The 26,295-nt window shown below is 43.4% G+C and overlaps 2 protein-coding genes across 5 annotated transcripts in view; one reads left to right on the top strand and one right to left on the bottom strand.

The window, feature by feature from the left end:
• Window positions 1-6,117: 6,117 nt before the first annotated feature.
• Window positions 6,118-17,316, top strand: LOC119810791 (activator of 90 kDa heat shock protein ATPase homolog 2). 4 transcript variants are annotated; one of them, XM_038324464.2, is made up of 9 exons: window positions 6,118-6,315; window positions 7,231-7,346; window positions 10,775-10,860; window positions 12,243-12,357; window positions 13,361-13,449; window positions 14,122-14,235; window positions 14,544-14,645; window positions 15,132-15,183; window positions 15,281-17,316. In XM_038324464.2, exons 1-9 carry the CDS (start codon window positions 6,236-6,238, stop codon window positions 15,451-15,453), a joined length of 927 nt encoding a protein of 308 aa, XP_038180392.1. In that variant the 5' UTR covers window positions 6,118-6,235; the 3' UTR covers window positions 15,454-17,316. The 4 variants fall into 4 exon arrangements, with proteins under 4 accessions (XP_038180392.1, XP_038180378.1, XP_038180385.1 ...); XM_038324450.2 differs by having other exon boundaries at window positions 6,121-6,315; window positions 7,231-7,421; XM_038324457.2 differs by having other exon boundaries at window positions 6,122-6,315; window positions 7,231-7,421; window positions 14,128-14,235.
• Usp34 (ubiquitin specific peptidase 34) overlaps window positions 16,082-26,295 on the bottom strand; it is a 178,177-nt gene continuing 167,963 nt past the window's right edge. The window contains exons 76-80 of the mRNA XM_038324438.2: window positions 20,508-20,587; window positions 18,860-19,000; window positions 18,598-18,741; window positions 17,475-17,634; window positions 16,082-17,244 (exon numbers count right to left, since the gene is read on the bottom strand). Coding sequence (XP_038180366.1) covers window positions 16,637-17,244; window positions 17,475-17,634; window positions 18,598-18,741; window positions 18,860-19,000; window positions 20,508-20,587 — 1,133 coding nt within the window. The 3' untranslated portion in view covers window positions 16,082-16,636. The remainder of the gene's footprint in view (window positions 17,245-17,474; window positions 17,635-18,597; window positions 18,742-18,859; window positions 19,001-20,507; window positions 20,588-26,295) is intronic.

Below are 26,295 nucleotides of genomic sequence, written 5' to 3'. Positions count from 1 at the left end.
TACGAGGGGATTCCAAGTGTGTATCACAATGCCTGGCCTCAAACTTAAACAACAAAACCCCACACAATACATACACACACACACACACCCACACACACACACACACACACACACACACACCAGAGAGATACCTTTAGAAACAGTGTTTTATGGTCTGGAGAGATGGCTCAGCAGTTAAGAGCACTGACTGCTCTTCCAGAGGACCTAGGTTTGATTCCCAAACACCCACGACAGCTCACAACTGCCCTTACTGCCAGTACCAGATGATACAGCGCCCTCTTCTGGCTTCTCTGGGCATTGCATGCAGATGGTACATAAACTTACATGTTACATGTAGGCAAAACACCCATCCATCACATAAATAAAGTTTATTAGGGTGGTGGTGGTGCACACCTTTAATCCCAGCACTCGGGAGGCAGAGGCAGGAGGATCTCTGTGAGTTTAAGGCCAGTCTGGTCTATAGAGCTAGTTCCAGGACAGGCTCCAAAGCTACAGAGAAACCCTGATTCGAAAAATCAAATAAATAACTAAATGAATAAATAACACTTATTAAACAAAGAAATGATATTTGGGGGCTGGAGAGGGCTCAGTGGCTAAGAGCGCCACTGGTCTCGTCTGAGCTCTGACCCCATGGGAGGTGCTCACAACCGCCTGTAACCTCAGCTCCACGTAACCCAAGGGCTCTGGAGCACTCATCTACACGTGGTTAAACAGAAAAATACATCTTTTTTGAAAAGAAATAACCACCCTTATCCTTTAAAATCTTTTCTGTCACAACGAAAAAGTGATGGCCGCCGGTGAGGATGCACCGCAAAGCCTGGTGAGCTGATTTCAGCTCCAGAGAACCCACACAGTAGAAGGAGGACCACTCTTGCAGGTTCTCTCCTGACCTTCCCACTTGCCCAATGCATAAACATAATCTAAAAAAAAGCTCTTTCATATTTCCTAGACAGACTTTATAGTCTATTAACATGTTGGAATGCACAAACATTGAGAAATACTCATCCAGTCACACAGTTTTCCTAAAAAAAATAATAAATATAAAATAAAAAAATAAAAATTAAAAAATTAAAAAAAAAAACAGTTTTCCTGGTACCCACTGTGGTGGCATGCTGCGGCACACAAGCAGGAGAGGGGACGCATGGTCGCCACCAGGAGGCTCTGGGCGGCAGGGCTGCGTGCCTGGGGCAGATGTGTTTCCGCAGTCTTCGGAGGGCATGAATGAAAGCGAGGCGTGCGTGGGCATCGGAATTATAGCAGGAAAAGCCTACAGTGACTCCCCAGGACGGCTAGCTAGCAGGTCTGCCGTGACACAGAATTGCAGCCAGTCCCAAATTCCCAGTGAGGGTCTGTGTTGGTCACACTTTTTTTTAAAAAAAAATAATTTGTTTTTTGTATGTGGTATTTTGCTTGCATGTCTGTGCACCACACATGTGGCTGCTGCCTGCTGAGGCCAGAAGAGGGTGCCGGATCCCCTGGAACTGGAGTTACAGACAGTTGTGAGCTGCCATATGGGTGCTGGGAATTGAACTCAGGTCTGTTGGACGAGCAATCTTAACTGCTGAGCCATCTCTCCAGCCCAGGGAACACTCTCTTTTTAAAATTTATAAATTCTGAAACTGCGTTTCAATCCTGTAGTCCAAGCTGAACTCAGAGTCACTGTGCTGAAATTAGAAGCAGGCACTGAAATTTAAAAACTATTTGCATTCTAAGGATAGAACTACTTATCCTTAAGTAATATAAAACTATTTACCAAAAGGGGGGAGGGATAATATATAGTTGGCTAACATTCTGATACAAGATATTTTTGTGGCTTCTTCTATAGCCTAATACTGAAGGGATTGAGCCTACACACAGGGATGAGCTGGTGCAGGAAAGCTTGCAGGTTGATGGTTTATAGTATTGACTTTGTACACTCATTATGTCAGCAGGTGCCAACTTGCCACCTCTAACCATGTGGCTGCATGTGTTCGAGCCATCTTGGATGCTCCTGGAATCACAGCCTGTACAAACCCCAGGTTTCTATAGAAGTGGTTCATTACAGAAACCTAGACTGTCCGTCAAGTCTTGCATAGCTTATTAAGAGTAAGCAGGCATGTCTGGTTTCCCAGGTTGTGGGGCTTGTATCGTACTGGTAGTGAGATGACCCCGGGGATGAAGACGCTTGCCCCCAAACATGATGCCCTGCGTTTGTTCTTCAGGACCCAAAGGCTGGAGAGAACAGACTCTAGAAGGCTAACTTCTGGCCCTCACACTCATGACCCCAAATGTAAATAATGGGTTTTTTTGGTTTTTGTTTTTTAAATATTTTGGGGGGAATGGAGAGATGGCTGAGTGGTTAAGGGCCTGAGTTTCGATTCCCAGCACCCACATTGGGTGGCTCCCAACTGCCTGTGACCCCACGCTAGAGGATCTAACACCTTTGGCCCCCATGGGCTCTTACATTCATGTGTACATATCTCCACCCCACATACACATAATTAAAATAATACAAATAAAAATTTAAAAAACATTAAAATATTTTATGTTTATGGCTGGGTTTTTTCTGCATGTACATCTATACACTCCACAGATGCCTGGTACACAAGGAGGTCAGTAGGTGTTTGGGATCCCCTGGGACTGGAATTACAGACAGTTGTGAGCTGCCATGCGGATTCCAGAATCCAGGTCCTCTGGAAGAGCATCCAGTGTTCTTAACCCCTAAGCCATCTCTCCAGTCCCAATAAATACTGTTTTTCAAAAAAGAGAAAGGAGTACTGAAAACAGCCTGGTATTGGCATAAAAATAGACAGGAGGATGAATGGAACCAAATCAAAGACCCAGATATTAATCTACACACCTTCAAACACCTGATGTTTGACAAAGAAGCAAAAAATATCAAATGGAAAAAAGAAAGCATATATAACAAATGATGCTGGCATAACTGGATATCAACATGTAAAAGAATGAAAATAGATTCTATCTAACACCATGCACAAAACTGAAGTCCAAATGGATCAAAGACTTCAACATAAATCCAGCCACACTGAATCCCATAGAAGAGAAAGTGGGAGGTACACTTGAACACACTGGTACAGGAGACCATTTCCTTAATATAACCCCAGCAGCACAGACACTGAGAGAAACAATTGATAAATGGGACCTCCTGAAACTGAAAAGCTTCTGTAAAGCAAAGGACATGGTCAACAAGACAAAACGACAGCCTACAGAATGGGAAAAGATCTTCACTAACCCCACATCAGACAGAGGTCTCATCTCCAAAATATACAAAGAACTCAAGAAATTGGTCATCAAAGGAACAAATAATCTAATTTAAAAAAATGGAGTACAGACCTAAACAGAGAACTCTCGACAGAAGAATCTAAAATGGCTGAAAGACACTTAAGGAAATGTTCAACATCCTTAGTCATCAGAGAAATGCAAATCAAAACAACTCTGAGATTACATCTTACACCTGTAAGAATGGCCAAGATCAAAAACACTGATGACAACTTATGCTGGAGAGGTTGAGGGGAAAAGGGAACACTTCTGCATTGCTGGTAGGAATGCAAGCTGGTACAGCCCCTTTGGATGTCAGTGTGGCGATTTCTCAGAAAATTAGAAAACTACCAGCAATACTACTTTGGGTATATATACCCAAAGGATGCTCAATCGTGCCACAAGGACATGTGCTCAGCTATGTTCATAGCAGCATTGTTTGTCATAGCCAGAACCTGGAAACAACCTAAATGCCCCTCGACTGAAGAATGGATAAAGAAAATGAGATACATTTACACAATGGAGAACTACACAGCAGAAAAAAATAACATCTTGAAATTTGTAAGCAAATGGATGGAGCTAGAAAACTTCATTTTGAGTGAGGTCACCCAGACCCAGAAAGACAATTATCACATGTACTCACTCATAAGTAGTTTTAAAACATTAAACATAGAAAGCCAGCCCACAAATCACAATTCCAGAGAACCTAGACAACAATGAGGACCCTAAGAGAGATATCCATAGATCTAATCTACATGGGAAGTAGAAAAAGACAAGATCTCCTGAGTAAACTGGGAGCATGGGGACCTTGGGAGAGGGTTGAAGGGGAGGGGAGAGGAAGGGAGGTGAGCAGAGAAAAATGAGGAGCTCAATAAAAATCCATAAAAAAAGAAAGGAAAGGGAGAGCAAGGCCCTCTGCTCTGGTCTCTGCATTGGCATGTATAGGCCCTTCTTAGACCTGCACACTTATTTGCATACACATACACGGACACATACAAATTGTCATTACTTTCAAAACAACATGCCAAACTTGCTTTTTCATTAGCATGTAGTTACTTTTTGTCACTAGCACTTAAAAAATCAAGACTCAGATTATATCATGTATTAAGTATATTTATGTAAGCATACATATATATATACACGTGTATATATACATAAGCATATGTATATATATATATACATATATATATGTATATATATATATACATATGCTTAATGACGTTATTCCATCCCTGGGGTCCACACGGATCCCCTGGGACTGGACTTGCAGACATCGCAAGCAGAGAACTGACTGTGAACCGCTATCCTCCGATCTCCATGCCTGTGCTGTGGCCTCTGCATTAGTGTGAGCAAACACAATCAATAAACAAAACGTTAGAAAACTCACGGTGCAAACAGTTATCAAGGTCATGTTCCGACAAGGACAAGAATGTTAGGTGAGTTGTCTACACGAAATAATTACAGTTTGAGGACACGTCCCCTTGGCCTCCAGCCGGCATCTTGGTGGCCTTTCTAAAGCTCCACCCTCCATGTCATGGAGACGTGGCTGCTCACTGCAGTCGGCTGCCCAGGACTGTTAGGTTTCTCACGTCTGCAGACACACCTCTTGCCTTTGATCTAATGTAAGGGTTTTCTTTTTTATGTCTTTTTCTCTACCAGTTTCTTGAAAAACATCGATTAACTCTGTGGACAGTTTAAAGATCTCTTTAGGGTCTCAAATATTGTCACAGTCTACAAATGCACCCGGGGAACTGCAGACCTGAAGAGCGCTTCAGGGTCCAGCGGTCGGCGTATCCCCAGCCTAGAGTCGCACTCATTTGAGTGAATTTATTTCCATTGGTATCAGCTCTTCTACAGTTTTGGAGTTTACACATTTTAGCGACTATAGCAGCTTATGGCCCCAGAAGTCTTATTTTCAAATGATTATCTAAACCTTATTAAATAATGTTTTATTAGGAGCAATCGGATCTGGATAAAAATAAGCCGCAAAGTACCCGCCAATCACTTCTTGTGTCTCTGATGCCTTCGGTCAGCTGGGCCAAGCTTTGCTAGGATCAGATGAACTCACAATGTCATTTTGATTTGGGAGTCACAGCGTCGCTTCAGCAGTCTGAGCGTTGTAATTTTTCAAAGCACAGCCAGGTCCTTTCCAACTTCTCATTGAACTACCTATTTTCTTTGCTAAATAAATCGCCTGAGTAACACTTTCCAGATGGTGGTTGCAGTTTTTGTTAGACGATGGAAATAATTAATAAACCCAATTATAACTGTGTCTTGATCCCATGTGTTTGCAAGCACAATCCTTGCCGGTCTCTAGAAGAGTACTGCGTGAATAAAGTTAAGTATTTCTTCAGCAACCCCGCGGTGGGCTTAGAGAACTGAGCAGCTCGCGCGCGGCCCACCGGCCTTCTCGGAATAGAGAAACCCAGTGCTAGTGCGAGCCCGGGGTGGAGTCCCGGCCGTCAGCAGGCGGCCCAGGCCTGCAGCCCGGCTCGGCTGCGGGAACCAGGGGCGGGTCCTCAGCGCACCAGTGAGAGGCGAGCTGCTGGGCGGGCCAGAGGGGTGGAGCCCTAGGAGAGGAAACGAGCCGGGGGCGGGGCGGAGCCTTAGGGGAGAGGGGCGGAGCCAGGGCGGGGCGGAGCCTTAGGGGAGACTCGGAAACAGGGGCGGGGCGGAGCGAAGTGGGGGGAGGAGCCGGGCGGAAGGCGGTGTCCGGAGGTGTGGCATATTGTGGGCGTAACGGGGTCCGGGGCGGAGGGGAGCCGAGCCGGAGCGGCGGGGGGTGGAGTCGATGTGGGGCGGAGCAGGCGGCGGGGAGCGGGCAGCAGGGGGCGGGGCCGGCAGGGGCCGGAGCGGCCCGGGGCGGGGACTTCTGGCACTTTCTGGGACCTGCGGGTGTGGGGCTCGCCAACCTTCAGGCGGAAACCCGCGCGTACCCGCTACCGGCGTCCTAGTCGTCTGCGCCGCCCGCGCCGCCATGGCCAAGTGGGGCCAAGGGGACCCGCGGTGGATCGTGGAGGAGCGGGAAGACGGGACCAACGTGAACAACTGGCACTGGTGCGGCGGGCGGGCGGGCGGGCGGCTGGGCCTAGGGCGCGGGCGGGCTCCGGGGAGGGCCGCGCGGCCCTGCAGCAGGCTTGCCTCTGGCGGGAGACGGTTCGTAACTGCCCTGGCCTTCCGGCTTCAGGAACCTCCTGAAAGTTGGGCCAAGCCCCGCGAGGGACTTCTGCCTCACCCCCCGACGTCTGTGCCTCGGTCGCCCCTCTCCAGGCCCTCCTCGGGCTTGAGCTGCGTAGTGCGCGTGCGTGTGTGCCGAGGGATGTATGTGTGTGCAGTTGGAAGGGCAGGGACTTGGATCTCACTTTCTTTGCTTTGTCTCAGTTTGCGCTAGCTACCTGCCCCCTTTGTGTCCCTGGAATACTGGGAGATGCCTGCTTCTCTGCCGGGCGTTGGGAAAAGCTGAGGCAATTCCCAGGGCAGAACCCGGATCGCACCACTAGATGACTTGGCTATCCTGAAAGAATGATGTCTAGTATTCTAGGCTGGGCTCCGTGGCTAGGACACTGACTTTTCACAGCCGCTCTCCATCCCTTCAGATGGGAACATTAGGGAGAGTGCATAAGATAAATCAAATGTGGAAAAGCTCAGTAATTGATACTGTGATTAAGGTTATTTAAATGACTACCACCATTACAGATGGCCTCAGCCCATCTATTTCCTGTGGGTGAGATTGCTGGACTCTGATTCCCGGGGCTATTGTTTTTAAGATTGCCCATTTAATATGATGAATAACTGTGTCTCAAGAAACTGAGCAGCAGGCTTAGAAGATACCTAATAGAAACCTAGTCGGAGAAGCCTATTTGCAAGTGGGAGGCTGTGTGAGTAACAGGGCTCACCTGGTCTGGATGGCATCTGGCTGGGCAGATGGAATTCACCTGGGTCATTCACCTGTGTCTTTCTGTTCTCTGGCAGGACGGAGCGGGATGCCACCGTTTGGTCCAAGGGGAAGCTCCGGGAGCTCCTGGTTGGCATTGCTATGGAGAATGAGGCTGGCCGGTGTGAGATCAGTGAGTTGAAGCAGGTGGAAGGTGAGGCTTCCTGTAGCAGCCGCAAAGGAAAGCTAATTTTCTTCTATGAGTGGAACATCAAGCTGTCCTGGAAAGGTAACGGGGGTCCTGGCAAGAGGCAGGCTGGGCAGTTTTTTCATTTAGTTAGCAGTTGAAGTTCTTGGTGTTCAGATGCATTTGGAGTTAGCAGGTCTGGAAACTACACTTTGCCCAGCACTCCAGCTGAACCCTGGTTTACCACCTGCTGTGACAAGGCCATCATGGAGCTGCTGCCTGAAGCACCCGTCCTCCACAAATGCTTGCTCCTTCAAAAATTCTTAATTATTGAAAAATGTTAAAATTATTTGTGTGCGCACACAGAGTTGTGAACAACTTGCAAAAGTCTGTTTTTCTACAATGTGTTCTCCAAGGATTGAACTGAAGTTAGCAGGATTGATAGCAAGTGCTTTTACACACTGTGCCTCCTTGCTAGACCACCCTTAGGTCTTTTAAGAAATTATACGTATGCATACAATGTGTGTGGGGGGGGCATGTGTGCCATGGTGGGTCATATGAGGTCCAAGGACACATTTGTGGAGTTGGCTCTTTTTTGGTTCCAGGAACCGAATTCAAGGTACGAGGCTCCAGCAGTAAGCTCCTTTACCCACTGAGTTGTCTTGCCATCCCACCCCTTGGGGTCTTTAGCCTAAGTTTTGGCTCTGTGGATTTGCCTCTGACAGTTCATATGGCTAGAATCCAATCATATGTAAAGTTCCCTTACTCTCTTTTCATCCCATGTTGTACTATGTTTCAGTATTTTATGCTTTTTGTATCTATTGTGTGGATAGACCACATTTTGTCTGTGTACCAGTCGGGGGCATTTCTGTTGGTGGTATCTTTTCCAAGTTCTACTATGACACTTAACTTTTGGGTCAATACATGTTGAAATGACCAAGGATCAGACCCAGGAGCAGGAAGAGGACAAAATGAGATTTGGTTATGGAAGACTTCACTGTGGTAAAAATTAGGGTCTCTGCTGGGCAGTAGTGGCACACGCCTTTAATCCCAGCACTCGGGAGGCAGAGGCAGGCGGATCACTGTTGAGTTCAAAGCCAGCCTGGTCTACAGAACAAATTCCAGGACAGGCTCCAGAGCTACACAGAAAAACCCTGTCGTCCCCCCCCCCCTCCGCCAAAAGGAGAAAAAACATTGGGTGTCCATTCTTGAGTTGGTCCCTTCTGTGTAGTGTGTGTTAGAGAGAAGCTCGTTAAGCTGGGCTGGTGTGATTGTGCAGGACTCAAGGAAGTTTTCTTTTTTAATTTTTTTCAAGACAAGGTTTCCTCTGTGGCTTTGGTGCCTGTCCTGGAACTAGCTCTTGTAGACCAGGCTGGCCTTGAATTCACAGAGATCTGCTTGTCTTTGCCTCCCAAGTGCTGGGATTAAAGGCGAACGCCACCACTGCCTGGCTTCAAGGAAGTTTTCAAACATCAAAGTGTTTCCAGAAAACTTAAGCTAAGGCTAGCCGAGCTACATAGATCTACTTCATAAAAGCCAAGACTTTGGGTGTAGCTTGTGATAGAATGCTTGCCTAGTGTACAAAGCCTCTAGCTTAGATCTTAGGCTATGAACAGTTGCGTCCAGTTGGGAGTTGCCCTCACTCATTTGCTTTGGCTGCTGCTAGCTGGATTGTAGCAGGACTCAGGAGTCTTGAAGATCCTCAGGACCTGTATGTAGCTCTTCATTTCCTTGGCCCAGACAACCACTTTTTTTGCCTGACAAGACAATCCTCAGACCCAGGAGGGTTAAGAAATATCTATTGCTGCCACGGAAACAGTCTTTGGGGCAAAATCAAGCATCTCGAAGGTCCCTCTGAAGTGGCCATCATGGAGCTGAATCTGCCGACTGGTGCTCCTGTTGTCTGTGTGTGGAATAAGACCTTCTTGAAGCTCATTATCCCTGGGTAGTTCCTTGGGGGGGAGGGGAGGAGGTAAAGAGACCAAAGTGGGCATGAAGCCATGGAACCTATGGCTGCTAAGGGCAAGGGATGGAAGTAAAGGCAAGTAGGTAGGCCGGTGTCCTAAGGACCTCATCACCCTTATTCTACTCCTTGGCACCTCCCTTGCAAGTCAGCACCAATCACATGGGCATCTCAAGTTGAAGAGGTGGATGGGGATCTGGGCTGACTTCTGCATTTTGGCATTTCTGTCGCTTACATCCACTGCCTTCAGAGAATCTAATCAGAGTAGCACTTCTGGAGCCTCGGCTCTCTGTCGAAGCCAAGGGAGGGCTCTTCTGATATTAGAAGGGTTTGCAGTGTTCACTACACTGTGTGAGGAAGATGGCCAGAGCCTGTGTACTGCATGGTCTGCACCTTCTGCAGTCAGGGCCATGTCTCACGGCTTTGTCCTCTCAACAGATGACCAGTGTGCTGTGTGTTGTGCTTTGAAAAATAAACAAGAGCTGGGCAGTGGTGGTACACGTTTTTAGTCACAGCACTTGGGAGGCAGAGGCATGCAGATCTCAGTCAATTTGAGACCAGCCTTGCCCGCTTTTTCAGTCAAGCTACAGAACAAGTTCCAGAACAGCCAGGACTGTTGCACAGAGAAACCTTGTCTCAAACAAACAAACAAAAAGGTATTCCAGACCCCAAAAGGCATGAATTCTGGATTAAGTTAATGTATTAGATTTACCAACCATCAAATAAGAACAAACCTTCAAGCATTTGAAGTTGTTACATATATGTTCAGGCCTCAGAAAATCAGTCATTTTTAATGCCTGTGTGGCATAACTCATCTCATAAAAGGGCAGCCTGTTATGGGTGGTAGCAATGAAATTTCTTTAGGTTATGCCTAAGTGTGGCTTAGTGTGTCTCAGTGTGGCTGTTTCTAAATGTTGTTCCAGGTGCATATCCCTGCCTGTGAGCTTGGTACTCACTTTGAGTAAAATCTAAGTACACTCTGCTTCCCCAAACCACTAAAATAAGAGTGATACACAGTTCAAACAGAGGAGGCCTCCAGGTCTAACCAGGAGCTGGCCGCAAGGACCCTGCCCACTGTGTCTTTGAGGATATTGAGGCTTTAGTGTGGGAAGAAATTCAACTTCACCAAGCCAGAGCTTTTGAAGCTTTCCGTGGTCAGAGCTCATTTTCCTTCTGTCCCTTTCTGCCCACTTGGGCCCTCTAGTGTCTTGTCTTCTTTTTTTTTTTTTTTTTTTTTTTTTTCTCGACAAGGCAAAGAGCACTGGAAGACAAGGGAAATGGGTGAGAAACCTCTGTTAGGGTACACTTTGTGTACCAAGTGCTGTGTACCTTGTTGGCTGATGCAGCCACCCTTTCTTGGTTGTTCTCTGATGTGGCCCTAACATCAACATAACACCTGTAAGAGGGGTGGAGCCACATGTGGGCTATTTAGTCAGGCAGAGGACTTTTGAATAAAAGTAGTTATTAACTGTGCTCATTTTGCTTATTTTAGGTACAGTTAAAGAATCTGGCGCAAAACACAAGGGACTGATTGAGATACCCAGTCTTTCTGAAGAGAATGACGTTGACGACACTGAGGTATCTGCTGGAGTTCTCCTTTCTGGTCAAGCTTCTGCTCTAGGTGGTGGGCATTTGCAGACTACTCCCTTGGCTGTGTGGGTCTGTTGTGTAGTTTGTGAATTGTGGAGGTTGTCTGCCACTGCACTCAGGGTGTATAAGAGGTGGAAGAGAGGTGTGGGGAAAGGAGGAAGCCCTAGGAAGCTTCAGACACCCAGGGCCAGGTGTGATACCTGGGCAGGTACCTGACTGCAGCAGCTGGCTTTCTCATCTGTGTAATTAATCCTTCAGGGATGTATTCAGGTAAATGTGACAAGACACGTGCTAGGAAGTGCTTAGACCACTTGCATGACTTGCTCAATGTGACTGTTCCCCTTTGTATGACAGTTCTCAGCCTTTAGCTATACTCCCTCATTGCTCTTAATGAACCACTTACTTTTGACCTGCTGGCTTTCTTGTCCCCACGAGGAGCCGGCTCATCCCTATGCTGCTTGACTCTTCACACTGTTGCGGTTGCATAGCAGCTGTAATTTCCAAGCTAGAGACACTCGCAAAGCCCTGTCTCGGCCTTATAAAGTGGACCTGTCTGACACAGCTTCAGACTTAGCTTGCTCCACTCGGGTGCTGTAGTCTCATCACATAGGAGTCAACGATGCAGCTTCCTGGTGGCATATTAAACAGATCTAAAGGTCTGTCCTACAGTAGCATCTGGCCAAGCCCACTCCAGAATTACAGGGACCTACTATAGTTTGAGACCAACACCTTTTTGCTTTCAGAATATCCAGACCACTTATCGCATCCCTGTCTCCTTTCCGTTGCTTTCCTCTTCCATTTTTCCTCTTCCAGGCGCCCAAGGTCAAGTTACATGGTAACTTGATTTTCTTAGGTGACGGATTTGGGTTTGTAGACAAGCGCTGCTTTACAGAATCAATTTAATTTCTCTAGTAGCCACATTAAAAACCAGATAATTAGAAAATTTTAATCCAGTATCAAGTAGAGTTAATATGATTTTAACATGTAATTAGCAAATAATTGATGAGGTATGTTACTTTTTTTTCTGTATTATAAGTCTTTGGAGTCTGGTTTATTAGTTTTTATAACCTAGTTCAGACCAGGCACTTGTTAAATGCTCAGCCACAAGTAGCTGCCATACCGGACCTTCTCTAGATAAAGCCACAAGCAGTTTATTTATAAACTCCTGTACTTAGACAATTTCAAAGCAAGTTAAATGTTCATCTTCTGTACAGTTCACTCACAACATGGCGGCCAGTACTCACCTAAAACTTAACTCCTCTGTGACTGCCACCACTTTGTCTTCGACAGTTTAGTTCTCAATAGGATCCAGTGTTGGAAGAATACATTCATCAGTTTTTTTCTTAGGTTTTTATTCTTCTGATTTGTAGGTGAACGTGAGTAAAAAGAAAGGAGATGGGGATATACTAAAGGATCTTATGAAAACTACAGGCACCGCCAAGGTCAGGGAGGCCCTTGGAGAGTACCTGAAGGCACTGAAGACTGGTAAAGAAGGCATCCCTGTGAACCACGGGGCCTTTGCTGTTTGTTTACCCAATTATGCTTTGCATGAGGGCTGGACTCCCAAGGCAGGCTCCTGAAACACCTTTAGACTGCAGAATAGGTTGTAGTCTGGGTGTTGGAAGCTAGTTGTGGGTAAGACTAATAACCGCCACTTGTCAGCAGTTTCCTGAGCTGGGCATGATGGCACACTTAATGTCTCAGCATTTGGGAAGCTGAGGCAGGAGGATGATTGCAGGTTTGAGGCTAGGCTGGGCTATACAGTGAGACCTTGTTCAAAAAAGAAACCCCTCCCCAACGGAATAGTTTTTGTGTAATTACTTGTTTAATGTCTGTCTTCCCTGCTAGACTATATGTTCCATGAGGGCATGGAAGGTGTCTCTCTTGTTCACTGCTGTATCTCCAGCATCTAGCACAATGCCTGGCACATAGTAGGTGCTTAATAAATCTTTGCTGAGTGAATGAATGTATGAATGAAAGTGACCAGATATTACAGGTATCGATAATACTTAGATAATCCCTATATTGTACGGAAGTGAGGCTATTATTTTCTCATATTAGAGATGAGAGCTGGGCAGAGTGGCCAGCAGGGCTTTCTCGGCAACTCATCCTTGAAGCTTGCTCACTGACTGTCCAGGTATTGGCATACACAGGTTTGGGGTCAGCACTAGTCCCATAAGACCTCCCAGGCATGAAGACTGGGTGAGAATAAGCTTTTAAGGGGTAGTGCAGAGTAGGCAAGACCATAAACTACTAACAGTTAATCATGTCCAACCTATTTAGAAAAGAACTTGTGAAAAAAATTAGCATTTTAGAGGAATGCGGTAAAGCAAGGCATTGGAGCATGAATAAAAGGGCCTTTGCTAATAAGTACCAGTAATACATGTAAGAACATGGAGTTATTTTCAAGGCCTCAAAATGTTCTTTTGAAAAATTCCAGTTTATATAAAAGGAAATATGTTAACAAAATCTTCCTATTTACTTATAGAATTTACAGCAGGAATGATTTTACCAACAAGAGCTGTAACAACCCAGGAACTGACTGTTGAGAGGACACTGGCTGAGAACTCTTTGCAGGTATAAGCCTGGTGGCTAAAGTATAGTGAGGATGCCTTTAATGACTTTCCAGACACCCCTTTGATACTGGGTTGTAGATGAGGAAAGGGTGTTGATTTACACATTTCCCCTTAAGATAGTGACATCATTTTGTGGGATTGCTTTTTTGTGTTAAGTGTGAGGGCTGTCACATGCTGGGCATCCTCCCTTCCACAGAACTCACCTCTAGCCTAAGGTTCTAATTCTTGATGGATGAGAACACTAAACATCAAAATTGGTTGATAGATTAGCCTAGACTCATAGTGATTCTGCTTCTAACTTCTGACTGCTGGGAATAGAGGTGTGAGCCATCATAGCCAGCAAAAGCAAGTGACATTTAAGCTCATATATTGTGATGGAATAATGCTCTGTCCTGACATTAGGGTTTAGAATTGGTGAGCAGGAATATATGCATGGAATACACACTCTTATGGTCTGGTCATCTTTGACCCTGTTGTCATGTGCTGGGTCCCTATGTACAGGACGGAGATCAGAGGTGTTTAAAGGACTCCTAGCATAAAATCAACACTGCTGGAGCAAAGAACTTTAATGCTGTTCTTATGTGAGTGGAGGCAGCAGTGTGCAATTTGTAGGAATCCCGAGGTTCTCTTCTGGTATGCTCCCCATCCTCTTGAATCTCTTTCTCATCTTGAGGTGCAGGCTTCTCCAGTGGCACTGGGTGTAAGGATTCCCACTGTTGCTTTGCACTTGACTGAGCTGTTTGACACAACAGTAGAACAGCTGTACAGTATCTTCACTGTGAAGGACGTAAGTAACTCTCTGAGCTACTCTATCAAATGAGGTTTGTAGCCATGTCACAAAGAACAAAGTCCATTTTTGAAGGAAGGGCTTCAGGGACACTGGTGATTGGATAACTTGAGGGAACAACAATGAGCACTTGTGGGGTGTATCAGCAGATGGGAGGTTTTATGTAAGTTTTGATGTCCAACAAAATTAAAGCAAAACCACACCACTGGAAAAATGCGGACCTGGAATATAAGATGCTGGTATATTCCTCACCACATGCACAGGGTGACAGCATGTGTTAGAATAACATGTCTGTTTTGTTTGGCTAGTTGGTGCAAAAATTTTCCAAATCCCCTGCTGTCTTAGAAGCTGAAAAGGGAGGGAAATTCCAGATGTTTGATGGGAACATCACTGGAGAGTATGTGGAACTGGTAAGTAACTACAAGGTTACAGTGGTGATGTGGGGCCGTTGTTGCTCCTTTCACTCATTATTTTTAATTGTTTTAAAGCTTTTGATGAGTTCAGTCTCAAATTCTTTAATAGAGTTCATTGTAGAACAAAAGAAAAAAATATATAAGTAATGATGAAGTCTAAGCCTTACTTTGATAGTAATTCTGCAAAAATAGCGTAACACTCTCTATTCTGCCTCATATTGTTTTGGGACTTCAAGCTCTGCATTCTACGTCATTAGGGTCCAAACTGCCAGATCTCAGTGGCCTTTTCAGTCAGTTCTGTAGCTGCCAGTTATTATCATAGCTTTGTCCTTGATGTGTACATTGATGTGTAAATTGAAAGACAGAATTGTATGGTACTCGTTGGTTCTAGTATTAAGAGGAATTTAACTTGAAAAGGGTTTGTTTCTTCTGTTGTATTGTGCAAGTTTCAACAAATCTTCTGAGAATTGTCTTTGTTTTCAGTTAACAAACAGGAAGATCATCATGAAATGGAGGTGCAGGAACTGGCCAGAAGGTATGCTATGTGCACTTTATATATATCAACAAACTAAAGCTGGGATACAGTTTCTTCTTCTTGGTACCATAATAAGGCTCCTGGTTTTTTCCCCCAGAACACTATGCAACAGTTGCATTGAATTTTGTGCCTGCTCCAGGGCAAACGGAATTACAATTGGACTGTAAAGGAGTTCCTGTCTGTAAAGAAGAGAATACAAAATTCTGTTGGCAGAAGCAGCACTTTGAAGAAATAAAAGGTTTACTTCAGCTCACCACCCAGAATGCTTGAATTAGTTAGGTTTTATAAATAAGGACATCCTTTTGTAAGCAGAAACCTGGCCTGTTTACTTACCTCTTCTTTCTTCCTCAAAATGTCCCCTCCCCCAAGGTCCCTAATTTATTTTATATTGGATGAAATTCATGAACTACAGAATATAAAAGCATTGCTTGATGTATTCTAGACTCTGCACTGAGTAAAATCAGGTGTCGTCTCACCTTCCATGGGTGTTCCTCTCTGGAAAGTAAGTGAAGTCCAGTTCCCCAAGCTAAAGCTGGTCCCAACATGCTACTTCATTGCTAGTTGATTTAAGCTTAAGACAAATAAATGGCATGTTATACTATTCTTTTATTCTACTCCAATTTTCAAGGTGTAGTTCTTAGGAGTATTGTGGTGAGGGCTAGTTGGCTGCATTGTACACTTCTCTGGCTTTCCTTGGTGAGACATCCACATGGTCAGTTCCTGTTTTGGACTGCTGAGGGACTTCTCAAACAGCAAAGCAGAAGGCTACATGCTTCCTGTCTTCAGTCTGCTCATGGCTGGCTGTCGTCCGAGGGAACTGAAACAACTTATGTAACAAAGGCATCACAGTCAGTTTAAGTACACAGAAGAGGCAGTCATTTCAATAAAAATAAAACAGTTATTTTTACATCAAGTGTGCTTTATTTCCTCCACAGGTATTCTGTTAAATAAAGCACCATTTATATACTGCCAGGCCACAGCTAAAGAGGATTCTTTACAGAATCAAATTTCTTGTGGTTGTTCCGTATACAAGTAAACTTAATTTTGATAATAAGAACCACAGCGATCAGAGGCAATCTGCCTCTCTTATTTTAAGGTACAAAACTGGCACAGAGGACACCATATTATACACAGTAAAAATGCTGTAAGTTTAAATTACATTGTACAGGGTCAGAGCCCTGATTCTCCCAGAAAGCCTTATTAAATGAAAGCCACTACAGTGAACTCTTAATTACATAAAACATATCCATTATCTGATTGCCCTTTAGAAAGTATACAGAAGATGCAAGTTTTTTTCATCTGGAGTTCTGCCTGACCAAGAATTAAGCCTATAAATCTATCTTGCCATTCAAGCAGAGAGCACTGGACAAACTGAAGCACAAAACAAATAAGCAAAATTTAGACAAACGGCAAGGGGGAGGGGCACTTGAAAGTAGACATGCCACATCTAATGTCAAGAAGCAGCTTGATTTCCTTTGCCAGATATCCTTGTGACCACATGGATTGTTGATTCAATGGTCCTACATAGGGTATCTAAAATGTCGTGTTGCTGCGCGTGACTAAAGAGGCCTCTGGAATGGCCACAACTGAGTGATAAAGCAGCTTCGGGATCCTGGGAGGACAAAGCTTGACCATCACAGCTTCTCAAATCAGCTAAGTCAGACAAAACCGCGGAGATGGAAGTAGAAGGGAATTCGGATTCGTCTTCAGCTAGTGTAGTATCCTTGGAACAGTGAAGGTCTTTAAACTCTTTACAGTCATCAAACCTGCCACTGTTAGACTGTTCCTCTGCATGCTGCGACCGGATGTGTGACCCGTCTTCTGAAAACGAAGATAGGCCTTCCATCCGATACTCTTTGACAGAGCCATTTTCAGGAGAAGGAAGGTCTTGCTCGGTCCCTGGATCAATAATTGATGAGTCTCTTGTCTCATTGTCTGAGGTGCTAGTGGGGGTCAGGACCTCCCTGGTGTCTGTTTTTATGTCGCCGATGCAGCCGTCTACAGTGTGCTCCTCATCGCTGCTCACACGCCGCCTTTTAACAGGAGTTGCCCCTTCATCATCTGTGGGGGAAAAAATTACATAAAAACAGAATCTTCCTCAAAAGATTAAAATCCTACTGGGGACAACTGTGAGAAGCCAGTGTTTTGTTTTGTTTCGATCTTTTTCTGTAGTACTGGAGGTCGAAGCTGAGGGCCTGCAATACCAGCCAAGAGCAACCACTGAGCCATACCTCCAGCTTATCATCCTTCCAGCCCCAGCCCCAGCCAATGACTTAGTTGACAAAGCTAACCTTTAGTTTTTCTTTCTTTGGCTTCTTGCTCTTGGAGTGAGTGCCTCTGCTGCAGACAGGTCCTACACTTGCTCAGAAGCTCTTGCAGAGTTGGGATCAGAGCTGGGTTTAACTGTTTGGGAGTGTGTACTGACAGGAGCAAAGCAAGTGCCCTCAGGTCCTACAGAAACCCAGACAGTAAGAGTTCAAATCCTAAAGGCAACATTTAGACAAAACTTCACAGTTAAATGAAGATGTTTATGTCCCAGGAATCTATTCTGGTCTCTCTGGCAATGTAGAATAAATCTAAAGCCAGAATTAGCACATTACAGTATTCCATCAGTTTATAGCATTGTTTCAGTTTATGCCTATGTCAAGTATGCAAGAATAAAGACTCTTGAAACAGAAACCAAATAATGCAGCTTAGGCTTACATAGTGATTCAAATAATACTGTAATTTCAAATAAAATCTGGATTTTATTTCATAGGAGTCAGTTTCTCAAGCTCAGTTCTGGTGTATGTCTCCATAAAAATAAAAACAAAACAACCAAAAACCCTGCTTAGCTTGTAAGCATCTTGTTCATTAGGGGCCTGCGGCTAAATGGTAAGTCTGCATGTTTCCAACATGTTCCATTCTATGGCTGTCAGAATCTACATAAATCAACATACTCTCTAGCCTTAGCTGCTTTTATAATCATAAGTGTGACTGTTCTGATTATGTGGGAGCCATAGATAATTCTTCCCTCCTCCCCCTCACACACACACACAGAGCAGAGATAAGGAACCTATTCTGTTTTTCATAGTCATGCTGATCCTGATTGGCTTGGAACTTGTGTTCTAAGGCTAGTGTCCAACTTGCCAGTGATCTTCCTGCCACTGCTTCTCAAGTGCTATAAGTGTGTGCCTATAATCAGTTCTTACTGGTCTTGTTGCCCTTAATATATCGAATGCCATTTGGTTATATGTTCTCAATAATGGAAAGTGTGTGCTTTAAGTGTACATAGCACAATGAACACTTAATTGAAATAGTTTTCTTCATACGTCATCCTTTAAACAGTAAAGTCATAATGGTTAAAGAGAGGACACATACACATAAAAGAACTGATTTTAAGGTGAGTTTTGAACTTCTTGGCACAATTCTTACCCCATTTAAGGAAGCACTTGCTTTTGAAATTTCAACACGGTTGGTAAAATCTGATTGTAGGTTTTGATACTGATTTATCAAGTTTGTGATAAGAGTGCTGATCAAACTAGCACAGTTTGCTTCTGAAAACACTTGACTTTGAACCTAGAAAAGAACAAATTTTGTGTATGCACATATGCACGGACAAGCCTTAAAATTCAAGACGAACATAATAAGCACACATTAATTAAGCAGAAAAGGCATTTCAGAACTACATACATACCTTTAAAAGGAAATGTGTCATGAATGTGTAGACAATATTGTTATTTAGGAAAGTTCTTTCATCCATCAGGATACATTTAATATACTCTGCAAAAACAGGATCTTCACACAGAAGCTTGATGCAGTTTTTTGACATAGTGGACTAAAGTGGAGAAAGAAACACTGCATTAGCAGCTGGGGACTTGGACAGTGTTCAGTCACAGGTGGAACCATAGCAATTTGCTAGACAAGGACAATGGCAAAACTCAACGCGTTCTCTGTGTGTACTTGTCTGCATACGTATGTGCCTCTTCCATGTCAGAGGTCAGAAAAGGGTGTTGGATTCCACATTAACTGGAGTTACAGTTGTTAGCTGCCACATGGGTGTTGGAAATTGAACTTGGGTCCTCTGGAAAAGCAGCAAATGCTCCTAGCACTGGCCATTCCTCCAGCCCCACCCAAACAACATATACTTAATGTAGCCTTACCACCCTGCACAGAGTTAACAAGAATTAAAGAACAAGCCTTAAAGAATAGAATATGAATGTTTTAAGGGAACAATCAATGGATAAACTAATAGATAACCAAGAAAAGACAACTTTTAAGAATTAAAATACAGCCGGGTATGGTGGCATAGGCCTTTGATCCCAGCACTCAGGAGGCAGAGGCAGGTGGATCTCAGTTCGAGGCCAGCCCAGTCTATACAGTAGTTTCAGGACAGCCAGGGCTACAAAGGGAGACCCTGACTCAAAAATAAACCAGCAAGTCATTTTCTGAATGCCAGTCACATTAGCAGACTGGGATCATTGTCTTTCACAGATTCCTATTCTATTTCCCTGTATAATAATAATTAAAGTTCTTTGTAGTAACAGTTCAGAAACTTTTGCCCAGCAGTAATAAGTACCACCACAAAAACTGACATTCTTCAAGGTAACAGATGATGCTCTATGCAGTCTTATAGTTTGGGGCAGGAAATAACCTTTATTTTGGTACTGCATGGTGAACAATTGGGGATACAACCAGAGTTTATGTTCGTGGGAATCTTTTAGGCCATATACAAGAACTGAGACAAACCTTAGATTAGACTAACCTGGCTTTCTTCACAAATTCTTCAACATCTTAACAAGCATTACATTACTTAAGTGTTGACGTGCTGGCTTTAAAGACTTGGGCCCTGTTATGTAGCCAAAGGCTGGCCCTAAATTTGTGGCTATCCTGCTCCAGCATATGCTGGGGTTGCAGTTACAGGCAAGCATCACCATGGCTGATGGGAGGTCATTCTGAAATGAAGTGGGTGAGGGAGGTAGCCTGTCCTGTTCTCTGTGAGACAGGCAGAGTTAAAGGACAAGCACCATGGTTTCTGTTGGAGATGTTAGTGTGAAGAGTAGGGTGGAGGAGCTGGGGGGCTATGAGCTGCTTCCTCCACTACCTCAGGGTTTGAGACTTTCCCAGAAACTGCTGTCTATGAGCTATGGATAAGAAATCCAACATAAACATCTTATTTGCAATTCCCCTGTACAAAGCGTGAGTTTGAATAAAATTCCAGCAGTAGTAATTCCCTTAATTCTACAACATTTCGAATTTCTAACATTCAGTTTTTATTCAGTTGTTCTAAAAATTCCCGGTAATCTGGCTGGATGAGATCAATCATGTGAAGCCATTTACTTTACCTGAGTCTGGCATAGCTCAGTCCAAAGTTTGGGGAACAGTGCAAGATGAAGTGGCAAGCCTTCATAGGCAACCAGGACACCTAATATTTGAAAAATAAAAATCAGAACAGGTTATAACTATGTTATACAGCTGAGTTACTGAATTGCAGGTACAATACTGTCAGCTATCTCTGGTTTCAACTGCATCTTCTCTGTATTCTTAGAAATATATACAACACAAGAGAACTCACTGCAATGTTTTAAGCACTGCAAAAATCAAGAATGCAGAATTGTGAACTTATTTATACACTCTACACCTCATTCCCATATTTGAAGCACTGCAAAAATTGAGAATGCAGAACTGTGAATTTATTTATACACCCTACACCTCATCCCAGAAGTAACTAAGACAACAACTTCAGCCAGCTCTTTATTTCTGAGTACTGAATTTACCTGGGAAGATTAAAGAAACTGCGAGGAGTTTTCAAAGTTTTCTTGGATTAAGGAAATCTTTAGCCAATTTTCCTGACTTGTTACAGGGGTGGGAGAGAAATCTAAAACATTCCATTTCTTCCCCTTTTGTTTCTCTGTGTGTCATGAAGTAAACACTGCTGAGTCTACTACTGTCTTCTTGCCTTGTCCTCAGGACCTTCTGGGTAGATAACATTTGGGACTGTCCATGCTGTTAGGACTTCTCTGTGCATGCATGTGTGTATGTACATGCATATGTGTGTGTGTGTGTGTGTGTGTTTTCCTGGGGCGTAAAACTAAGGGCTCAGACACATAAACTAGGTAAGACTTTACTACCCAGCTACAGCCCAAGTCCTGAAACCTCTAATTTCAACCTCTTTTAGGTGTCAGATTTTCATACGTTCCTCCTCCCCTCCATCCTCTCTTACAGAAACTATAGTGTCAGCTCCCTCCTTAAATGTTCTACTTCTGCATCTCTCCACCTTCAAGAATAACATAACTACGGATAAGAAACAGGATATAAGGTATCTTCCAGTTAAAAAGTATGGGCTAGGTCAGGAGTTCACAAGATTTTCTATAGAGAGCAAACAGTAAGTATAAGTAAGCACTGTGGCTACTCAAGGCTGTAAAGGCAATGCCAAAGTGGCAGAGAGAGCAGCAACTAAGGTTGACTAGCTACAAGTAAAACTTAACAAATATTAAAATTTGAATCACATTTTTCACGTCATAAAACATTCTAATTACCTTAGTATGTAAATATGAAAACTACTCTTAGTAGGTAGTGCTGGCTGGCTTTTAAGAACTATTAGTAGGTGGGTTGTAGTTTGCCAGCTCTTGGGTTAGACCAAGGCTTTGAGATTTTTTTTTTTTTTTTCATTTTTCAAGACAGGGTTCCCTGTAGTTTCTAGAGCCTGTCCTGGAACTAGCTCTTGTAGACCTCTAACTCAGAGATCCGCCTGCCTCTGCTGGGATTAAAGGTGTGTGCCACCACCGCCCGGCTTTTTGTTTTTTTCTTTTTGGCTTTGAGATCTTTAAACAGCAAATTACAGTTAGGGATCTCTTTCAGAATGAAGCCTACTAGTCCTTTGTTAAGACAAGACATTGCTCATCCTCCCTAATTATTCTAACCTAAACTAGATGAAGCAGGAAGTACTTATCATAATGCATATAAACATACAAGCCATCAAATTATGGCTCCAGGAAATGGTTTCCTTAGTCACATGTTCTTTCATTGTAACTGGTCACAAAATAAGGGTTCACCCTTGGACCAAGTCTGATGCCACCTGTTTTATGGTTGGGTGAGTTAGGAATAGGCTTTTTATTTTTATTTAACATTGACACCATGGTCTCTTGACACATAGCCTAAGCTGGTCTTGAAACCCACAATTCTCTTGTCTCTGCCTCAGAACTGTGGGATTACAGGTGTTGAACTCCTAAACCTGAAAGCGTCCACATTTTCAAGGGTTGGTAAACAACAAAGCATTAAGACAAAGAACAACAAAAAGCCCAAGACCACGTGACCTAAAGATGCAGAGCCTGTTACTATATCAGCTCTTCAGCCTGCCAGTAGTTTCCAGACTGCTGCTCGGATATAAAAGTCTGTATTATCACTAAAATTTTTCTTAACTTTTTCTTTCTTCAATTGTTCCTCAAAGTAAAATAATCCTCCTTCCTTTCAACAGCTACAAAAAACCAACATTAATCCCTACAACAAAGCAACCCTGGTGATGTCTTGATATTAAACCATGTTTAAAAACAAGAAGGAAACGAACATTTATTGACATCTACTATATTAGGTATGTCAGATAAACACATTAAAATATCTCAGCTTTGAAAAGTATTACTTTAATCCTTATTTTTTCTTTTGTTGTTATTGTTTTGGTGGGGAAGCAGGGTGACAATTTTTGCTCTTTTTCCAAAGACGTTCTCATGCAACCAAAGTTGCCCTCGACTTCCTGATGACTTTGCCTCCGATTCCTAAGTGGTAGGATTGCAGGTGTATGCCACCGTGCTCAGCTTGTTTCCTTTTCTTGAACAGAGTTTGCAATAGTCTGCTAATTTATCTCAAAGTCTGTTAGTTACATCTATCCCACAATTTTCTAATTCTGACACTAATATTCTTTTCATTAATTTACATTTACTCAAACCCTCTGGTATCATTTTATGATCTTCACATTTACCTGTACCATTGCTTAATTAACAAAATACTTCCCCTGCCATACTGTACAGGGGTTCAAGTCCAGGGCCTTTAGCATGCTATGTGGGATGCTCTCCCACTGAACTACTTCGAGCCTTGTTACTTTTAGATTCACCAAGACTAGTAGCATATTAGCTTTATTTTAGGCAGCGCAGCACTGAGGGAATTAGTTTGAAATACTATGTAATACAGCAATGAACATAGATAATTACCAATCCGAGAATGTTTCTTAAGCCAGCTCATACAGTAAGCTCTAGACAACGCTATGCCAACTAGGGGGAACTGAAGCCACCTTCCAGTCCTTCCAATTCCCTCTCAAGTTGTTTCCTTTGGACAGAAGGTTGTTCTGAAGCACCAGGGTTTCTGAATTTTCTTGCATTTTCACAAAGCACTGGGGATGAGTGAGAGGCCCATATTCTCTTAACTGTACATACCCCTCCTCAAAACCTATGTCATTCACTGGGTACAAAGCACACTGAGACGCAGTCGCCCAACTCTCAGATATACTTCTTTATCTTTTATATACTGTTTGTGTGTGTAGCGTGCACTTGCCCAGATTACAAAGGCAGGCATCAGATCTCTTGGAGCAGGAGTCACAGATGGTTGTGAGCTGCCAACTGGAGTGGGTTTTGGGAACAGAGCCCAGTCTTCTGCATGAACGACATGCATGCACTCTTAACTGCTGAGCCACTTTTGTTAGTCTCAGGTGCACTTCTAGGCTTTCTCTCAGTAAGTAGAATGGCACATCTAAAATACAATAGATTCTGTAAAAACTTAAATTTCTTTATCCTGTGACTTCAGGCATCTTTAAGCAAGGTTCATACTTTGCCCCATTCCTCACTCAAAAACATCTATCTTTTGTCAGAGAACCTCAGACTGTAGAAGCTGTTATATGGTTTGTCAGTAAAAGAAACACCTTTCAAGCTGCTTCTTGCTATGAAGATAAAATATTTCGTGTATGTATGTATGTATGTATGTATGTATGTATGTATGTATGTATGTATTTCGAGAAAGGGTTTCTCTGTAGCTTTGGAGCCTGTCCTGGAACTAGCTCTTGTGGACCAGGCTGGCCTCGAACTCACAGAGATCTGCCTGCCTCTGCCTCCCAGGTGCTGGGATTAAAGGCGTGCGCCACCACTGCCCAGCTCATATATTTATTATATATGATATATATTTTACCAGTCACAGTTTCTTGGAGCTGTTACAATTCTGACTGGTTTTCTATAGTAGTGTTATTCCCACCCATCATTATCTTAGGGAAGTTATGGCAACAGCTAGTGGATAAAGGCCCATGAATAATGTTCTACTATGAAATAATCAAGATGCGGTAGGCTATAAATACCAATATCTAAACAAATTATTCTTCTAACTGCATACCTACTAGCTAACCTACTGTAGCTTTCATTGTAGGTTACAGAAATGTGATGGCCCAACTCTGGAATATTCAGACACCCATGTCAATTCTTCAGGCAGATAAACAAACTGGCAAGCAGTTTAAAATTGAGGTTTGTTTTACATGTGATTACTATGTGTAACATATATATGGATTTGATTCTTGTGGACTGGTAAAGCCAGCTGTGGATCTGCATTAGATATCAGGTGGTCTGAAATACATTCAGCTTTGGAAGCCTTTAGGGAAAACAGCCATTTTCAGTCAGTAACTCTATACCCTAAAGAGAAGCAGAAATCACAGTGTGCTGTCTATATCATGGATTTGTATATGGATACTATGAATTTGAATGTTTAATTTAGTTAATTAAAGAAATTAGTTTTAGGGGCTGGAGAGATGGCTCGGCGGTTCAGAGCACTTGTTGCTCTTACAGAGGACTAAGGTTTGATTCCCACTATCAACATGCTGAATTAAAAGCACCTGTAACTCTAGTCCCAGGGTTCTGTCTACTGGCTCCCCAAAGGCATCAGAAACACAATGGTGCACAGAAAGAAATATGTAGGTAAACGATCATATACATACAGTACAGTAAGTAAATCTTAAAGTGACCCTCAAACAGTCTGGCTACGTGTCATGGCACACTCCTTGAATTCCAGCAGCACTGCAGCAGCAGCAGATGGCTCTCTCTGAGATGCCAGCCTAGTCTACACTGTGAGTTTGTTGGTAGCTAGAGCATACAGTGAGACCTTCTCTTAAAAATATCCTGTTTTTGATTTTTGGTTTTCATGACAGGATTTCTGTCACTTTGGATCCTGTCCTGGAACTCGCTCTGTAGACCAGGCTGGCCTCAAACTAACAGAGATCCACCTGCTTCTGCCTCTCAAGTACTGGGATTAAAGGTGTGTGTGCCATCACTGCCCAGCTCAAAAATTTCTTAGTTTACTGTTCCTGGTTTTTATGTCTTCCAAAATATGGTGTCTCTCTCTCTCTCTCTCTCTCTCTCTCTCTCTCTCTCTCTCTCTCTCTCTCTCTCTCTCTCTCTCTCTCTCTCGTTTGCATGCATATATGTGTGGTGCAAGTGCACGTGCTTTTGAGGAGGCTGCTAGGGGTCCTTCTCTTTTCACCTCCACTTCCTGTCATTCCTCGAGTGAGGCCAAGGTCTCAAGCAGCCCAGGCTGTTACCAAACTTGCTATGTAGTTATCTTGCTATGTAGTTCTCGGTCTCTTTGCCTGAGATCCCAAGAGTATGGACCACCATGCTGTTAATACCACCAATACTGTATTAACTGGATATTATTTTTCTTTGTTTGGTTCTTCCCCCGTCCCCCAGATAGGGTTTTGCTGTAGCTTTCGAGCCTGTCCTGGAACTACTTGTAGACCAGGCTGGCCTCGAACTCACATGCATCTGCCCGCCTCTGCCTCCTGAGTGCTGGAATTAAAGGTGTGCACCACCACTGCCCGGCTTGGATATTATCTTTAATAGTTACTAAATATGTGCTTTTGTTTGGTCTTTTTTTGCCATTGTTTGAATCATTCTAGTTTACTTTTGTAAAAGGAAAGAAACTATATTTACAAAATGAAAGTAAAAAGACAGAGATGAATGGAATTGTGGTAGTGTACAGGGATCCAAGTGTTTTTTTAAAAACTGGAAATCACTTGCAATCCAACATAGGTTTTGAGAAATATCTCACATATGGTAATAATCTGTTAATACTCTGATCTTCAGACTATCTAACTTCAAAGTCTCAGTT

Source organism: Arvicola amphibius, chromosome 1 (assembly GCF_903992535.2).
Source record: "Arvicola amphibius chromosome 1, mArvAmp1.2, whole genome shotgun sequence".
Taxonomy (NCBI): Eukaryota; Metazoa; Chordata; class Mammalia; order Rodentia; family Cricetidae; genus Arvicola; species Arvicola amphibius.
The sequence above is the reverse complement of the archived record's forward strand: the minus strand, read 5'-3'. Positions and strand labels throughout refer to the sequence as shown.

Bases quoted from the DNA above. Each gene is read 5' to 3' on its own strand.
- LOC119810791 (XM_038324450.2), top strand. From the start codon at position 6,236: ATGGCCAAGTGGGGCCAAGGGGACCCGCGGTGGATCGTGGAGGAGCGG. The intron at 6,316-7,230 runs GTGCGGCGGGCG...GTTCTCTGGCAG, and splicing joins AACGTGAACAACTGGCACTG to GACGGAGCGGGATGCCACCG. The intron at 12,358-13,360 runs GTAAAGAAGGCA...ATTTACTTATAG, and splicing joins CCTGAAGGCACTGAAGACTG to AATTTACAGCAGGAATGATT.